General features: G+C 31.5%; 2 protein-coding genes across 3 annotated transcripts; both read left to right on the top strand.

The window, feature by feature from the left end:
* Positions 1-3,456: 3,456 nt before the first annotated feature.
* Positions 3,457-4,604, top strand: LOC8288834. Its single transcript, XM_002518855.4, has one exon. It carries the CDS (start codon positions 3,712-3,714, stop codon positions 4,474-4,476), a length of 765 nt encoding a protein of 254 aa, XP_002518901.1. The 5' UTR covers positions 3,457-3,711; the 3' UTR covers positions 4,477-4,604.
* Positions 4,605-7,951: 3,347 nt separating this feature from the next.
* On the top strand, positions 7,952-16,940 carry LOC8288833 (serine/threonine-protein kinase BLUS1). Of its 2 annotated transcripts, XM_015719005.3 has the most exons (21): positions 7,954-8,378; positions 10,457-10,711; positions 10,828-10,952; positions 11,029-11,073; positions 11,686-11,767; positions 11,913-11,981; positions 12,154-12,324; positions 12,408-12,473; positions 12,803-12,871; positions 12,986-13,057; positions 13,192-13,535; positions 14,253-14,389; positions 14,580-14,674; positions 14,743-14,781; positions 14,868-14,927; positions 15,279-15,380; positions 15,493-15,544; positions 15,628-15,683; positions 15,889-15,953; positions 16,030-16,081; positions 16,290-16,940. In XM_015719005.3, exons 1-21 carry the CDS (start codon positions 8,205-8,207, stop codon positions 16,356-16,358), a joined length of 2,199 nt encoding a protein of 732 aa, XP_015574491.1. In that variant the 5' UTR covers positions 7,954-8,204; the 3' UTR covers positions 16,359-16,940. The 2 variants fall into 2 exon arrangements, with proteins under 2 accessions (XP_015574492.1, XP_015574491.1); XM_015719006.2 differs by lacking the exon at positions 14,743-14,781 and having other exon boundaries at positions 7,952-8,378.
* The last annotated feature ends 325 nt before the right edge of the window (positions 16,941-17,265 follow it).

Below are 17,265 nucleotides of genomic sequence, written 5' to 3'. Positions count from 1 at the left end.
GATGATTATAATTAGTGATGAGTTGAGTCGTGTCCGTACGTTCCACAGCTGTTATTTTCTAAAATTAAAATTATTATCTAATTATAAAATTAATTTATTAGTTAATAAAATATTAAAATATAATTAATATATTATTTTTAAGATAAAATTAGTATTATTTATTAGTTAATATAATATTAAAATATAATTAATATATTATTTTTTAGAATTAGAGTCTGTGTTTAATTAGGAATATAATTTAATATCAATAAATTAATTAAAAAAATTATAAAATTACATATAAACTTAAATTTAATGTGTCAACATGTCAAAAAAAATATAAAATTTAGAAATTAATATATATTATAAGTCTCAAGTGTCTGGTTAATTAAGTTACTATCATAATTATTGTTTTTTTTCTAAATTATTTTTTATACTACTTAACTTAGAAAAGTTAATTGGGGAATATCAAACTACCACAACTAGAATTGTTGCTTCAAAATACGATTCTTTTTGTCCATAATCAATATATTAAAACTCTAATATTAGTTTAAATATGATTGTAAATCTCTATTTTATAAAACACTTGGAATTCTTAATAATTTTAATTTTTAGCGAGGGACTATTTTAAATAATTTAAGAAATAACAAATTTCTTACAATTGCAACTTTATTTTTCTATAATAATAAAAAAAAAAAACAACAAACAGAGTCTGAAAGATATTCTGAATGAATGATAATTAATGTGAAGCGTAGCATCATTATGAAACAGTGTGATATATACCATAAATATATAGATGGGATGTGACAGGACCATTACCCTCTTCATCACTAGATGAAGATGTGTGTGCCCGGCACGCTTCACCCCGAAACAAAGGTCCATCTGCCTTAATTAAAGACACACGTAGGGTTAGGGTTCCTTTCATCACACACCAGTGAAAACCCTTTTTCTTTTAATTAATTAATTTTATATGGCAAACAGAAGCCCAAACATCATCTTCATTTAAAATCTCTTCGGTTACCTTTTGGCATATTGGTTGACTTGATAGCCGAGTCACGAATGAAATAAAACTACTTTCTTAAAAAGCAAAGAAAAATAATAATGTAGGTTAAATTCAAACTACTGTTTTTCGTTTGTATATATGTATTACAGTAGACTGTTCAAGGTAGGACTGTAGCCATGAGCCTTGTCCATGCAATTCCATCATCTGTACAAACCATAAATTATTGTGTCTCCATTGTATAATAATATATGTCAATATTTATTAATTAATTCTCAATTATGAAATAATAATGTTGATTATGCATTAACCAATATAACTACGTTGCTTACTAAAAATTTTAATCTGAATTTAACTTTCTGATATTTTTATCTAATTTTGATTGTTTTTGTTTTCTTAAACTTATTTTAAATGCTCGAGTTATTTATTTGTTGAGAGCTGAGGCTCAAGCTTTCCATTATTACTCTTCTATCAATTACAATAAGAGTCATTATATGGCTTTCTAGATGAATTAAAAAAGATTATGCTGATAATCTTTCAAGATTATAATAATTAATGAAATGGTAGCAATTTCTTACCTTCCTTTGTATCTCTAAGGAACTGATCTGAGTTCGAACCCTCATTTGTGGACAGCCATAATACCCATTCGCAAAACAAAAGAAACGGCCTATGACAGCCCAAAACCTACTTACCCCAAGTTGCCTTAGGAAATGTCCGGAGTAATTCCAACCCACCAAAGAAGTTTCCAAATCCATCAACTTTTTTGCAAGAAACATGCGTTCTACACTTTCTCCTTTGGGCTATTCCTCTCGCCTTCCGCATTTTTGTCGTAGTCTCGTGTGTTGTAGAATTGCAAGGATTGGACGTTTCATCGCCCATACATGTGTAACTAATATCTATCTAATATATATATTTTTTAAAAATCCAGACTTCATACTAAGATTTAAAATCACAATCTGAATATATGCTAGACGTTATCTCAATCTAGAGAAGCTTAAATGTATATTTATGTTATTAATTTATATTATTTAGTTAGTTTAACACTTTAATTTTAAATTTAATCTATTATTATTTTTAAATTTTATCTTTTTAATATTTCATTCAATTAATTTAATATGCACATAAATTTTATTTTTTAATAAAAATCTAAATCTTTTTGTATAATATATGCGATCGTATTAAATAAATATATATGTCCAAAAATATTAAAATATGGTAAAAGAATAAATTTGAATATTTATTAAGTCAAATAAAAAATTAAACTAGCTAGATGATGAAAGTTCATAAACAATAAATATACATTTAGCTCGTACACTCGTCAATAACATAATTTATAATTTAAGACTTTTAATTTCGCTTTTTTATATTTTATTACAAAAAAATTTTAATCTAGTCCCTTTAATATTTTTTTTTTAAGTTTGACTGAACATATTTTTATAATTTGACACACAATAATTGAATCTTAATCTTCATAATGAAAGGGGAAAATATATTTTAAAATTTTTAAACTTGTTAATTTTATTTTACTGAGTTATTTAATTTTTATTTTATTTTATTGTGATTGTATTTTTATTATTACTTACATTGAGAATTTAATAGATTTTAATAAAAATAAAAATAAAAATATAAAAAAATAAATGAAAAATTTATAAATTCTATAAAATAAAATAATCAGAATCATAATAATGGATTTTACCGAATAAAAAAAGCAAAACTGGAGAGGAAAGCAGAGTTCATGCACCTTCCCATAAGAAAAAGGCCAAAACCACCTAATAGAAAGGGTTAATCAGGAATGAGGTTTGAATTTAAAAGCACTCTTATTTTACTTTCTTTTTCAAATTACCAGTTGTTGGGATTTATTAATAATCATGCATTATAGTCCTTGAAACTCGAAAATTATGTTATAGTGTCAGTCACCAACATTTTGGTTCCGTAAAAAAACGTAAAAGAAATGTATATATTAGTCCTTAAGTTATTTCATCATAGAACACTAACACCGTGAACTTTTGAATAATATATTAAATAAAGATAATATATTAGGGGGCTGTTTGTAATCGACCAGAAAACGGAAAATGACATGATACGGAAGGTTATAGACTACATATAATATATTTATTTATTTTCACATATGCTGAAATAAATTAGATGATTTTAAATTAAAGGAATGAATCTTGTTATTATTATATAAAGTTCAGAAAATTTAGTATATAGGTTCATTATATATTTTATTTTATTTTATTCAACCAATCTTCATTAAGAAAAGAAAAAAAAAAAAAAGTCTGATAAAAGGAAAAGGAAAAGGAAAACGTTGATGCACATGAATCCTGTACGCCCACCAAAACTACTGTATGGCAGTCCACAAAGTAAAGTAGTCACATGCAATACCTTCCAAATTCCAAGTCTCCTAGAAATTCCACGCGGCAAAATATAATAAAACGTGTAGCTACTATCTAAACCGAAACATCACCACCACCACCACCAGAAGTACAAAACCCGAAAAACTTGTTTTTTTCTCCACTCCCATTCACAAAAACCGCGTGCCCTTCTACCCCCAGAATTTGAAAATCATGAACCCCCATTACGACAAAACCAACTCACCCGCGAAGCCTCCATAGCTATATTATATAGCCAAACGCCATTAATATATAGCTCACAACCAAAATATCAGCCTTGTTTTTTGTCAATATAGAAAAACTGTATGCTACTCCTGTACTCGTCAAGATTAAGAGAAAATGTGTAGAACCACTGATTTTCTTGGGTTCTTGCCCAACAAAGATCGAAGTAATTTAAAGATCAAAGCTTTTTTTGTCCGTTTTTCTGGTTTAAATTCTGGCAAGACTTTGTCTGATTCTCTCATTCTTCTTGTTCGTGGCTCTAAGGTAAGGCCTGATTCTCCTGCATTCCTGACGCTACATCGACTAGTTAATGTGAAAACCAAGAAAGGAGAAGTGATCTTTGGGTCAAGAGAGCCGGTTCGGACAAGTGGAGCGGTTCGGTTTGAGGTCTACTTAGGAGATGAGACAATCTTGAAAGGAATGTTTAGTAAAGATGATATAAAGGAAGAGGAGGAGTGGATGTTGGACTTGGAGTTTATGCGTTGCTTCGGGAGTGAGGCATTTGGTGGCGGTTGTGCGGCGGATGTTGCGGTGGCCGTAGATGGCCAAAAGGCGGTTTTGTGTGGGAGAGTGGAGATGGTGTTGGAGAAAAAGATGAATAAGAAGAGAAAAGGAGGGTTTAAGAGACTGGAGGTTATTCCAGAGGAGAGAGAGGAAAGTAACGATGATAATGGTCATCATGGGGAATCTGTCAGTGTATCGGACTCTGGAGATGACCCGGAAGAAGGTCGTGGACCTGATTGTCATATGATGGATATGGATTTAGATTTGGAAGGAATGAAGTGGGCTGCTGATTTGGGTATTTTGGTTTTATGTTTAGGAGTTGGGTACTTGGTTTCTAAAGCTTCTGCTAGGAGCTTGAGACGTTTGAGCCTATTTTAGGCTTTAAACAACGTTTGTTTTTCTTGACACACTATATCTTTTTCTATTCATTGCTGTACGTATTTGTTAACGGAGAAGCAGAAATTGTAAAGAATCTATCACTTAAATCAATTTTGCGATTACCATGATATTTTATGTTTAATAATGCTTTCTATGTTAAAAATTAACTTCCATAATCTACTCTGAGTGATGATAATAAGTGGTGAATGATTATCTGATACTGCTACAATTTGGAGTGTATAATTAGGTTAATAATCACTTAGGTGTGTTTCGCTTTTGATTGCTACAAATATATCCAGCTGATCAAAGTATTACGAATGTGGCCTAATTATTAATTAAGTCTTAAATGTTATAATTTCTAATAGTTTTATTTAAAAATATTAAAATTTTATAATGAGTATTTATATTTTTTATTTATTTTTAAAGACATTTTTCAATTGTTGCACGATCTGTTTCTTCTATAATCCAAAAGGGCTAACTCGGCTATCGAGATCCAAAAGAGCAGAAAGACCTCCCATGGGGAGGTGCCTTTTTATGCTCTTAGCTTGAGAATACTCTTCTGCCTTAAGTTTGCAGCATGAGGATTATAAAATGAACAGCTCTCGGCTCCTGAAATTTTTATAATAAAATATAAAAATAGTAAATTAATTATGCTTGCTAAAAGAAAAAGATTAATTAGTCAAAAAATTATTATATTAAAATATAAAATATGTGAAACTACATTATGAAATTTAAAATAAATTATATTTATTGATATATAATATTATTATTTATTAAATACAGGCAACTTGTTATATTATTTTTTTATTGTAAATATTTTATTATTATTATAAAATAATTAGATAAAACTATTAAAATAAAATTTATAATTTAATTAATAATTAGGGATAAGAACATTTTAAACTCTGTATTGGTTGATGATGTATAATGCTAGAGATGTTTTTCATAAAGCTACTGAGCATGACTAGTTCAGTAGGAGACTGCAATTGGTAATGGCTTCTTTGAATCCTGGACATGGCTGTTCATGCAGCTCATCACCGAAGAGCTGAAACTACAGTGGGAACCTTGATTTGCGCCGGTCACTGGATTTTTCTTTTCGAGAAGGTGCACTTTTACCCTTAACCTTTAAGTCAAGGTGCAGATTAGCCCTTAAAAAAATTTTCAAGTGCAAATAACCCATGAAACTTTACAAGATTCATAATTCAACTCCTTCTATCTAACTGAAAAACAAACGGAATGAATTTATGTTATTTATCCCTAACGTAACTAATAAATTTACATTTAAAATGACATTAGCAGTGTTTCATCAATAATTTAATTAATTTTTTTATATGCTATTTTTATTAATTAATAGAAACAAAAACTAAAAGAAACGAAAAAAGAAAAAAAAGTCATCTTTCCTGTTTTCATTGACTCCAAAATCTTTTTTTTTTCTCTTTTTCATTAAGTCTTAAGTATTCAAATCTTTAAAAAACCATTTTCCTTTTATTCTTTCTTTAAAATCCTACATCGACGTTAATTCTCCACAAAAGTATTGATGCTCTAGGACGAGATTGATTCTCTGCGACGGTGTTTATGCTTTGCAGCATTGTTGATACTCATTGTTGCTCAGCTCGTCCTTGTTGTCATTGAAGCAGCAACTCGCACAACTCATCATTCTCTAGTGTTTGACATATTTTCATCTCAAATTTCTCTCGCCAGAGATGTCTCTCGCTGTTACAAACAGGTCCCCATTCTCTAATTGGTGATATTGTCTATTTATATATTAGAGATCTAATTCCTGCAGATGGTGTTCTTATATTAAGATATAGCTTGTGTATCGATGAATCAAATTTGTTAGGGGAGAATGAACCAATGGATCTGAATAAGAACATGTATTTTCTTTTACAATGACCAAAGTGCATAATAGATCTGGTAAATACTGGTCACAACAGTTGGTATAAAGAGTAAATGAGGTAAATTAATGGTTACCTTGAGTGAAACAGAGGAAAATGAGACACTATTGCAAGTGAACTGCAGTGCAGTGAATATAATTATTGTTGCAGTTTTTGAAGGGCTTTCTTTAGCAGTAATACTGAGTCTTGCACTTGCAATAAAGAAATTAATGAACGATAGAGCACTTTTGAATATTTGAAAAATTTAATAAAACTGAGATGTTGGTTCATTATTGGTTACGTTTAATAAAGCAACACCAAAGATGGTGGAGAGACAATGACGATAATAAATAGTGATGGAATGACGGTGGTTATAGCGGATAAGAGAAATCATGGTTGATTGAATACGTTAAAAAGAATAAAAAATCTAATATACTATTAAAAGAGAAAACAAAAATTTAAGTATTTTATAATTAATAATTTTATTATTTTAAGTGATTTATGTACTAAAGTGGGATCCACTTTAAATAAAAGTCAAAAAGTTTTTCACATCATTCTTAACTAACAACAGTTTATATATTTCGTGCTATTGAAGTGCCAAAATGACAGAAAAACATGATTTTTACTGTTATTTGCTCATAAAAATAAATTAGGGGCCAATCTATTCCTCGGCTTAAACGTTAAGGGCTAAAATACACCTTTTTCCTTTAAAAAGAATGGAAACTGGATCTTATTGGCGCGGTATCACAACCAATTCTTTCTCTCCATTAGTACTTGAGTGATTATGGATTTCTATCAAAATAATATTTACTGACAGTGAAAACAACCAAAAAGCCACTGATCTATTAGAATCATAAATCTATTAGAATAATAAAGTCTATAATTATAAAAGATAAAATATTAAAAAAAGAAAATTAATCTACTAAAATAATATTTTTAAATAAAAAAGCATCTTAAAAATAGAGAGATGGCCATATAAAAAAACTTGTTTATTACTTTATTTTCACATATACATATATTATATAAATATAGTCATTATATTTAAAATTAAATAAAATATATATTTATCAGTATTAAGATTTATAATTTATTTTAAATATTAATTTTTTTTAAATCTAATATTTAATTTTATTATATTAAAAATAAAATATATTAATATATTATATAAATAAAATTAATAAAATAAAATAATATTACAATAAATTAAAATATAATAGAATAGATATTTGCTAAAACTATCTATAAATATTATTATATAAAAATAATTTAAAATAAAATATAAAAAATTATATGATATTATTATAGAAAAATAATATTGTATATATATATTAGAAAATAATTAAAAAATATGTTTCAGACGCAGTTATAACAAATTTTATGATAAAATTTTAAAAATTTATAATATTACTATATATCAGAAGACAATTAAAAAATACTTTTCAGAAGTAATAATAACTAAAAGATGAAAAATGGAAGGTATCCCAATTTTCCCATAAATTAGCGAAATTTATTAACACAATCTCAAAAATCAAAAGAATAAGTAGGTTCCACACAGCTCTTAATATCAACCATCCACGTGTCGTCATCAGCCACTATATCATCGCCGCATATGGCAAATCTTTTTTCTTTTCCTCGTCGAAGGTAAAATACGATTGATAAAATCGGTTCAGATGGCGGTCAACGGACGAGAAAAGAAAATATAATCTCTCAAACGACTTTCATCGCACGCACTTACACTCGTAGCAAACAAAATCAAAACACTACCAAGAATAATAAACTCTAAGCTCTTTCTTGATTGGAGAAAAGCAGTTTTGCGGTGGTTTGAAGTGGTTTTCAGGGCGGTGTCTGTAGGTTATGGGCAGGATGGGAGGTAATCAAAAGAACTACTCCGCGAATCCCAATGACTACAAACTTCTAGAGGAAGTTGGTTACGGCGCTAGTGCTACTGTTTATAGAGCGATCTACCTCCCTTCTAATGAAATCGTAGCCGTTAAATGCTTGGATCTTGATCGATGCAATAGTAATCTGGTTAGTTATTTTTTTTTTTTTGACTTAGATTTTCTCGTGTTTCAGTTAGGTTTACGTTTGATTGAAATTAGTTTGTTTAGGGCTAGATCATGTTTAGACTTTGGATTGGAAATTAGGATTTTGTTTTTATTTTAGTTGACTAGATTTGACTGTTTGGTAATTTGAGCTTAAAACGATTTTGACTTGTTCGATCTATTTGTGAAATTGCAATATTGATAGTTGAGTTTTATCTTTTCAATGAGCTAGGGCAGAATCACTTAGTTTTGGTTGGATTTTAGTTATAAATGTACACATTGCTAGAGTCCTGAATCTTGAGCAAAATGGATTGAAATTGTTTCCATCAATTTTGATTAACATGGGAATAAATTGGAAGTTTGAGAATTTAACCTAAGAGTGTCTGACAAATTACCATGTGGAATAAATTTTATGCACCTAATTATGCGTTCAAGTAAGTATAGAGTCTGGGTTCTATGTCTAGGAATTGTCCAATTCCACTTTAATCTTGGTTTATAATTTCGTAACCAATTAATTTGCTGTTTTTTTTTTTTTTTAAATTTTTTTTTGTAGTTTGTCTAGCATATTCATGCCAGAGGAAATTGTATGAATGTGGATATGAGTTGCCAATTTCAGTTGTGCGCTTGAAATTGCCTAGGGGCTATAATTGGTAGTCAGCTAGATTGGCTAGGAGTAGATGCATCTTGATTAAATGGGGGTTCCATATTATCCTAGGTTGAATGACCACATATTTTGCATACTTGCGATTGGTAAATAGCAAAGCTTTTGTAGGAGATGTGTCTTTGTAAAACAAGAGTTCCATATTTGCTAGGTTGAATGATCACATCTTCCAACTAATTCATAAAAGAATCTCGGACAGAACCCAAATCAAAATGTTGAACGTTATCTTTTTGTGGGGAATGTTTTTCTTTCTTATGCTTCCTCCTTTAATGTTGGAAGTATATTTCTTTTAACTTATTTCTTTTGGCCTTATCTCATATATTTTCTTTGTCTTACTTTTTGCATTTCTATATATTTTGAAGCCTTCATTTTGGTGACATGAGATGTGAGCATCTAGCTTGTCAACTTTAAGAAGAAATAGATACGAAACATTATGTGCTCCCTAGGGATTGAGTCTAGAAGCACTATGACTAATAGGGTGTTTGATAACCCAACTTATCACTTAAAATTAAAATTTTCTGCTCCTATTACTTTTAAGATGGTTTGATAACATAATGTGGACCAACTTAATGAAGTTAAAACCACTTAAAATAGTAAGGCAAAATAGTTAACTTAAAATTTCTATTTAAATTACTAAGTTATTGCTTGTTCAATATTTTTGTCAGTGGAGTGACTCTTACACCCTTAATATATTTTTAAATTATCACTAACAAATTCTTAATTTTTCCTTAAATTACTATTGATTTCTATGTTTCTTTTTATATTTATTTATGGAAAAATATATTTTCATTATATGATTGTAGTTTCCAAATTTCCTTTTTTTTTTTTTAAATATAATTTTAATTATATATTTGATGGATAAATCTTAAAAATTACTATTGTAGTGCTCTATATGTCCAATCAATAATTTTAATGATTTTCAGTAGCGACAATTATCCAACAGATGGATTAGATTCAATACTTAAAAAATCTTAGTATTTCTTATATCCAGTACTTAAATTTTCAGCACATAATTTCAGTTTTACCAATTGCTACCTAACTCTTGTAATAAAGTTGACTCTCTTTCCAAGATCTACATTATTGCTCAAAACCTGTTGTGTGAAATACATCCATAGAGAATTATATGCTTTGTTTCTCATATAAAAGAGATGGGCACAGAAAAAGAGAAAAAGCAACTAACTGAATTTTGAAATGTGAGACAGAGAATGGCTCTTTCAAATAATAATATATTTCCTTATTTGCACTCAGACTGTGATTATGGGTTCAGATTTTTGAACAACCTTTTTCTAATAATTGCTGTTTGCAGCAGTTTAATTATGAGAATATCTTCTTCTTGCTTATGTTTCTTTATGCACATGCCTTAATTGATGGTCTGAAGTTGTTAAAGCTATGTTCTTTAATAGGATGACATACGACGGGAAGCCCAAACCATGAGTTTGATTGACCATCCAAATGTGATTAGGGCATTTTGTTCATTTGTTGTTGACCGAAATTTATGGGTGGTGATGCCGTTCATGGATGAGGGTTCTTGTTTGCACCTCATGAAGATTGCATATCCAGATGGGTTTGAAGAGGCTGCTATTAGTTCCATTCTTAAAGAAACTCTCAAGGCTTTGGATTACCTACATCAACAAGGGCATATTCACCGAGATGTTAAGGTCAGTTGACCATTAGTTTGCTCATTTTATGTATCACATGGTTTACTATTATCTTCCTATTTTTAACCTTATGTTGACTGGTTATTTACTTTATTCTTTTTCATTCAATCTTACAGGCTGGAAACATACTACTGAACCGTAATGGGATTGTAAAGCTTGCTGACTTTGGTGTTTCAGCTTGCATGTTTGATACAGGTGATAGACAACGTGCTAGAAATACTTTTGTGGGGACTCCTTGCTGGTACGTATGAACCATTCTTTTAAAAACTGAAAAATAAAAAGGTTCTGATCCTTGGATTTTATTGTTTAATTTTCAGGATGGCACCAGAAGTCTTGCAGCCGGGAAGTGGATACAATTCCAAGTGAGCTTTTCTTCTTTAAAATTAAGAGTTTATTTGCTTATTGCAAAATTGAAGAGAAGTTCAGTAACAAAAATGTTGTCTCTGAATCTACACTCCTTTGCTGGATATGTGGGAAGCTCAGTTTGTGGCTTTTGATCCTATAGCACCTTTGTTATTGATGGGGCATTTATTTATGTACCTTGAAATCTTTCTTCATATGTGTATCAGAGCTGATGGTCATGGTGGTCATGCATCTTGTTTTCCATGTGTGTCTAACATGTGGCCTTACCTTTTTCTTTCTCCCTCATCAAGAATGATTATCATAGTTTCCTTTTGCCATAACTATTTACATGCACAACTCCATAATTAACTATAATAAAGCTATTATGATTTTATTAGGATAACAAAGAATTTCTGTGACTCGTTTTTTTATTTTTATTTTTCTATTATTCTCTCAGAAATAGTACTAAAAGAATATATTCCCTTGATTTTTAGTGTGTTATACTTCATCTATTAGACTGGGTTTGGATCTTGGTCGATTAAAGAAAATGATTACAACTTCAAAATTGAGAATGGAAAGAGAACTTATACGGGGTTATTGCTTGGTTTGTCTCTTTGGTCATTCTTGCACAGGGCTGATATATGGTCTTTTGGTATAACGGCATTGGAGCTGGCACATGGTCATGCTCCTTTCTCAAAATACCCTCCCATGAAGGTACTTCCAGTTGGATTCCCAAAAAAAATTGCTAGAATAGTTTGAGGGTTTTTTGTTCTTAAGTTTTTTCTTAATTTTTTTTCTCTAAGTGGTTAGTTAGATATCTTACTTTTTTTTTTTTTTTTTAATTCTTTCATTTGTGCAGGTTCTCTTGATGACCATACAGAATGCCCCTCCTGGACTTGATTATGACCGTGATAAAAAGTTCTCTAAGGTACAGGAATTCTTTCTAGCTAGATTGTTGTACTAATAGTTTTTTTTTTCCTCCTGTGCACATCTGTAGAATAAGGTGGTTCAGGACAGCATGCTTCTAGTGTTGTCAATGTTATCATTGTCCCTTTCATATTTGTTAAGATTCTTATTGGAGGATTTCCAGTTGTGATCAGTCTTTTAAAGAAATGGTTGCAATGTGCCTAGTAAAAGATCAAACAAAGAGGCCGACAGCTGAGAAGTTACTAAAGCACTCCTTTTTTAAGCATGCAAAGCCTCCAGAGCTTTCTGTGAAGAAACTATTTGCAGACTTGCCTCCTCTTTGGAATCGTGTGAAAGCCCTTCAGGTTTGTGGTTAAAGTTCTATGAGGCTTGTTTTGGTTACAGATGTTGCAGTTGAGTTATTCCATGACTTGCTAAAACGTTGCAGCTTAAAGATGCTGCACAACTAGCTCTTAAGAAAATGCCTTCGGCAGAACAGGAAGCTTTATCGCAGGTTAGAAACATTTCTCAAAATCATCAAACTTGCTGACACTGATTATGTCCATGTCATGATATGGATGTTCTTTTGAAGCACGCCATATTTCATTTAATCTTGCTGTTATACACTTGCCTCTTCCCACTCATTTTTTTTCCCCTTTTCATTTGATCTTTTTTCCATTATTTTCATTTGATCTGCTGTGCTCTTCAAGAATTAAGGGAACTAATATTTAATCAGGAATAAGTGAAATTGAGGCGTCGGGCATATTTCAGTTTGGTACTTTTGCATAAGTTATTTCTTCCATTCTAATCATTTATGGTAATTTTTTGTCTTCCAATCATCAGAGTGAGTACCAGCGAGGTGTTAGTGCTTGGAACTTTGATATTGAGGATTTAAAAGCTCAAGCATCTCTAGTAAGTGAGCTATGATGAAGTCTTCGTTTAAGATAATATTTTTACAACAGTTGTGCCTGTTGGATATATGATATAATATCTGAGCTATTTTCTTTTCACGTTTTCTTTTTGTAGGTCCGAGATGATGATGATATGCCTGAGACAAGGGAAGAAGAAGAAAGCATGAGACAATGTGGTAGTAATAAGGTTGTCAATTCTGTTAACTATCCAAGATACCATTCCTTTCTTCATCTGCATTATTCTTTGCTCCAGATTCTCTCTGTTGCTATGCAATTTTGATCTTTAGCAATTAACTTTTATTTCTTGTTTATTGCTGGCAGGCTGTGTCTGATGCTCAATCCAGTTCTATGAATCTGAATTCAAATTGTGAAATAGAGCTAGTTGAGAGTATCATACATACAGTTGAGGATGAACTACCACAGGCTGTGAGTTTGAACAGAAAGGGCAAGTTTTTAGAAAGTGACTTGCTAGAAGCGGGTTACCTGGACAAAATTGATTCAAAGAGAAGTGGATCAAGCAATGATGAAAAAGCATTAACCTCAGAAAAGGATGCTAACCAGGCCAAGACTAAAGCAGCAAAGAGCCGCCAAACTCAAAGTGGGCCTCTCGTGCCTGGTGCTGTGCTTGGTCATTCATTATCTGATAAAGGGCGCTTTCTAGAAAGGTTTGTATGCTTCAGCATTTGTTTTTTTTTTTTCTTTTACAGCTTAATTATATCCAGGGCTTTTTGAATTGATTTAGATTCTTGTTGCATTGGTTTTCTTCTCATTTGTCAATATGTTCTTAACCTACAGTACGATTTTTTACACTTGCTTGTATGAATTATAATTCTAGACTGCCATTTAATTATTAGTTAGATTATGCCTAACACCTATAAGTGATTTAATACATAAAGGGATTATGATATTTATAAAATTAAACCTTTTATAAACTGAAAGAATATCAGACTATAAATAATAATTTCGTTGGGCGCTCTCAATATATGGAGATTGGAAGAAAACAATTTATCGATTTCTATTCTACATTTTATCAGTTTTCAGTCTATTCGAGCTTATGTACTTGCATTCATATTGCTCTGAACGAATCTTCAGTTAAGCTTGGCAGAAAGCTTGAGAGTGTTTCTTTGGCAGTGCAAGGTATTTGGGAGTTGTATTGAACAATCTTTCAAAGTTGCATTAGTGAGGGTGGAAGTCCAACTTCTTCTTTCATTTTTTGTTATGGGCCAGGAGATAAATTCTGATTTTAGTTTTTCGTCGACTATAGATCAACCCTTTTTCTCTTTATTAGTTGAAGTTCGATTGTTATGTGTAAATCTTATTAGTCCATATGTGACTTGTGTCTGCTCTGTATTTTACTTTATTGAGTTTTTGTGAATTATTAGGTCTGAGAATGACAATCAGCCAATGGCAGAGAGAACCATACGTGAAGTTCGAAAAGCTCCAAGCTTTAGTGGTCCCCTGATGCTTCCAAACCGTGCTTCGGCAAACAGTTTATCAGCTCCCATAAAATCTTCAGGAGGTACAAACCAGATGCAGTGAACATCATAATTGGCGAAATACATTGTGATTGTACTTTTTCCATTTTTCTTTTATCTTTCTGGTTATGACACTAGTCAACCGCCAAGAGAATCTACAATAATATTATAGATGCTGTTACTTCTCCAGTAGACTTATATCTTTCTCTTTGTTATGTTTGCATCCTCCAATAGGATTTAGAGATTCTTTGGATGAAAAATCAAAGACTAATCTGGTGCAAATCAAGGGTAGATTTTCAGTAACATCAGAAAATTTAGATCTTGTAAAGGTAAAGCTCGATTCTTATAAAATCTTGTCTTATGATTTGACTCTCACTAACTAAAGAATGTGCTCTAGGATATTCCATTAAGCACAGTTCCACGTCGATCTTCACAGGTAGGTTGCTGATCTTTATGCCTACTTATTTAAGTAACTATATGTTGTCTACTACTCACTTGACTCTTTCTTCCAATGATTTTCAGGGATCACCGCTAAGAAAATCTGCTAGTGTTGGCGATTGGATGTTCGAGCCCAAGCAAACGGTTATTCATTGAACTCTTTCTCTTGTTTCTAATTTAATTATCACCTTTTTTCTGCACAAGCTTGAACTTTTTAAGATATGAAATAGTTTGGGTAACAATTGAAAAGGTTCTTGGATGTTTGGTTTAGTGCAATGTTCTTATCTGCACTAGATTTTAGAAAATAAAGGCCCTGGCAGAGTCAGTTCAGGATTCAACCATCAGTCTGACTCTCATGCAACAGACACAGAAACTCACACATAAGTCTTTCTGTGTGAGATGCAGAACATGTAAATTGGTTTACTATTAATGCCATGGCGATAACTACTGATTTTAGCTAGTTATTTAGAAAATGCTGTTTTCTTCATTTTTCAGTCTACCAGTCAGTCTCCTAAAGAAGTTATCAACAGCAGTCTACCTGCACCACTTCTTATGCCTCACCTGCAGAATCTTTTTCAGCAGACCTCTGCTCAACAGGTAAAAGGCATAAATTATGTCTGATCTTTGTGGTGGAAGGCTTGTTTACATTCAATCATGTAAAATGCTACCCTAGTCACAGCCATAATTGGAAAATTTTCTGTCATTGCAGGATCTTATCATCAATCTGTTGATGAGCTTACAACCAGCTGAAGCAGTAGATGGTGAGTAAAAGATTTATTATCATTTGGTATCCAATATGATTGTATCGTGCAAAGGACTGAATTGTATAGTTTGCTCGTGTCAGTGGTGCAAAACGGGAAGTTGCCACCATTGCCCCGCAGTTCAGAGAATAATGGAAGTGTAAGCACAATTTTCTTTTGCCTATCATGAAGTTTCATGTCTGCCTCGTCCCCCTCCCCGAGCCCCCAAAATAAATAAAATATCTCTTTCATCTTTCATGGTCCAGAGAAACCAGCTTCTTATTTGTCCCAAGGCCAATTGCTAATTTATCAGAAAAGACGTAGGATATTTGGCTTATTGTATGCCTGATCTACTCGTGCAACAGGTTGAAGCAGTTGCTTCTGAAAGGGAGCGAGTGTTATTAGTGAAAATCTCCGAGCTTCAAGCTAGGTTGATCCTTTTCATGAGTCTTTGTTTTTAGTCCAAATGTTGGAGGTTTCCTAATGTTCTCTTTTCATTGTTTCAGGATGATCAATTTGAATGAGGAACTTAATGCTGAAAGGTTGAAATATGTTCAAGTGAGTTCTTTAATAGGATTCGTGTTGCTTAGTTACTCTATTTGGATTACCTCTTTTATGATTTTATTGTGCTTAAGAAAGCATGATGATTAAGGTTAATTGGGTTTAAAGCTCAAGATAATTCATCCCTTCTCTGGATAGTGGAAATATATTTACACCCATGAATGTGTGGTTGAATTGTTTGCCTGGATTGCTTTATTGTTTGCAGTTGCTACAGCAGCTTAAATCCATAACTGGTCAGGAACCAAATGGGGATAGGAGGGAACTGGATGCCTGAAAGCTGAAAATGTTCAGTAAAATGAAGCTATCTTGTAATTCAGGGAAAAGCTGTACATCAACAGATAAGTGTTCATCATTCTTTATTAGTGGCTGGAGAAGAATCTTATTTGGCTGTTCAAAGTGATGGATGGTGGCAAAGAACAGCACTTGTGTTACTGGATCTCTTTTGCAACTGTGTGGTATTACGGATTTCCTTGAAGATTGCAGTCATATTAACAAGAAGTAAGCGAACTTACAGTCACATCAGTACATGTTCTCGTTCACAGTACATCTAGTTGAAGTAGAATTAAGGTTCTCCTGCGCTCCCAAAATTGGCAATTTTATAGCCGGCACTGCAGCAATTGCCATGAGACAGTAGCATGCATGGAGTGTTCATATCTACATATTTTTCATCATTAGTATATCCTATTCTGTCTGTGCATAGTCACCTGATCTTGTATATGTTGTTGGTGGACTAATCTGTTTCTTCTTCTATTTATTTATGAAAATGCTCAAGTTATAATTTCTAAACAGTCAATAATTTGGAATTTTGTACGTATTTGAGAATGGAAATAAACGAAGGCACAAGCCTCTAATTTCATTTTTCTGTTAGCCAGGAAAGCTTTAAATATGGAGCTTGCGAATTGTGAAATCAGGGCATTGGCTGCTTGTTCCTTTGTTTGCGTTTAATTATAATCATTCATTTTAAGGGTTTCATTATGAGTGTGTTTGATATAAACCAGATGAACCAAATTTTTCTTTTTAAAATTTAAATGTAGCTCTTTTTTAATACTTAATTATTTCTAAAAAATAACACGATGCATATAAATTAGTAAAAATTTGAGATATTAAAGTAAATTTCATACTCATTCTAAGTAAAATTTATTATATAATAGAAATTCATTTATAGATCAATTAAGGTTGTA

The sequence above is a fragment of the Ricinus communis genome, chromosome 5 (genome assembly GCF_019578655.1).
Source record: "Ricinus communis isolate WT05 ecotype wild-type chromosome 5, ASM1957865v1, whole genome shotgun sequence".
Lineage (NCBI taxonomy): Eukaryota > Viridiplantae > Streptophyta > Magnoliopsida > Malpighiales > Euphorbiaceae > Ricinus > Ricinus communis.
Note: the sequence above shows the minus strand (reverse complement) of the source record. Positions and strands in the feature narration are given on the sequence as shown.

Excerpts from the sequence above, each read along its gene's own strand:
- LOC8288834 (XM_002518855.4), top strand. The coding sequence starts at position 3,712 with ATGTGTAGAACCACTGATTTTCTTGGGTTCTTGCCCAACAAAGATCGA.
- LOC8288833 (XM_015719005.3), top strand. The coding sequence starts at position 8,205 with ATGGGCAGGATGGGAGGTAATCAAAAGAACTACTCCGCGAATCCCAAT. Across the intron at positions 10,712-10,827 it reads ATATTCACCGAGATGTTAAG|GCTGGAAACATACTACTGAA; the intron begins GTCAGTTGACCA and ends TCAATCTTACAG. Across the intron at positions 14,675-14,742 it reads AAAATTTAGATCTTGTAAAG|GATATTCCATTAAGCACAGT; the intron begins GTAAAGCTCGAT and ends AATGTGCTCTAG.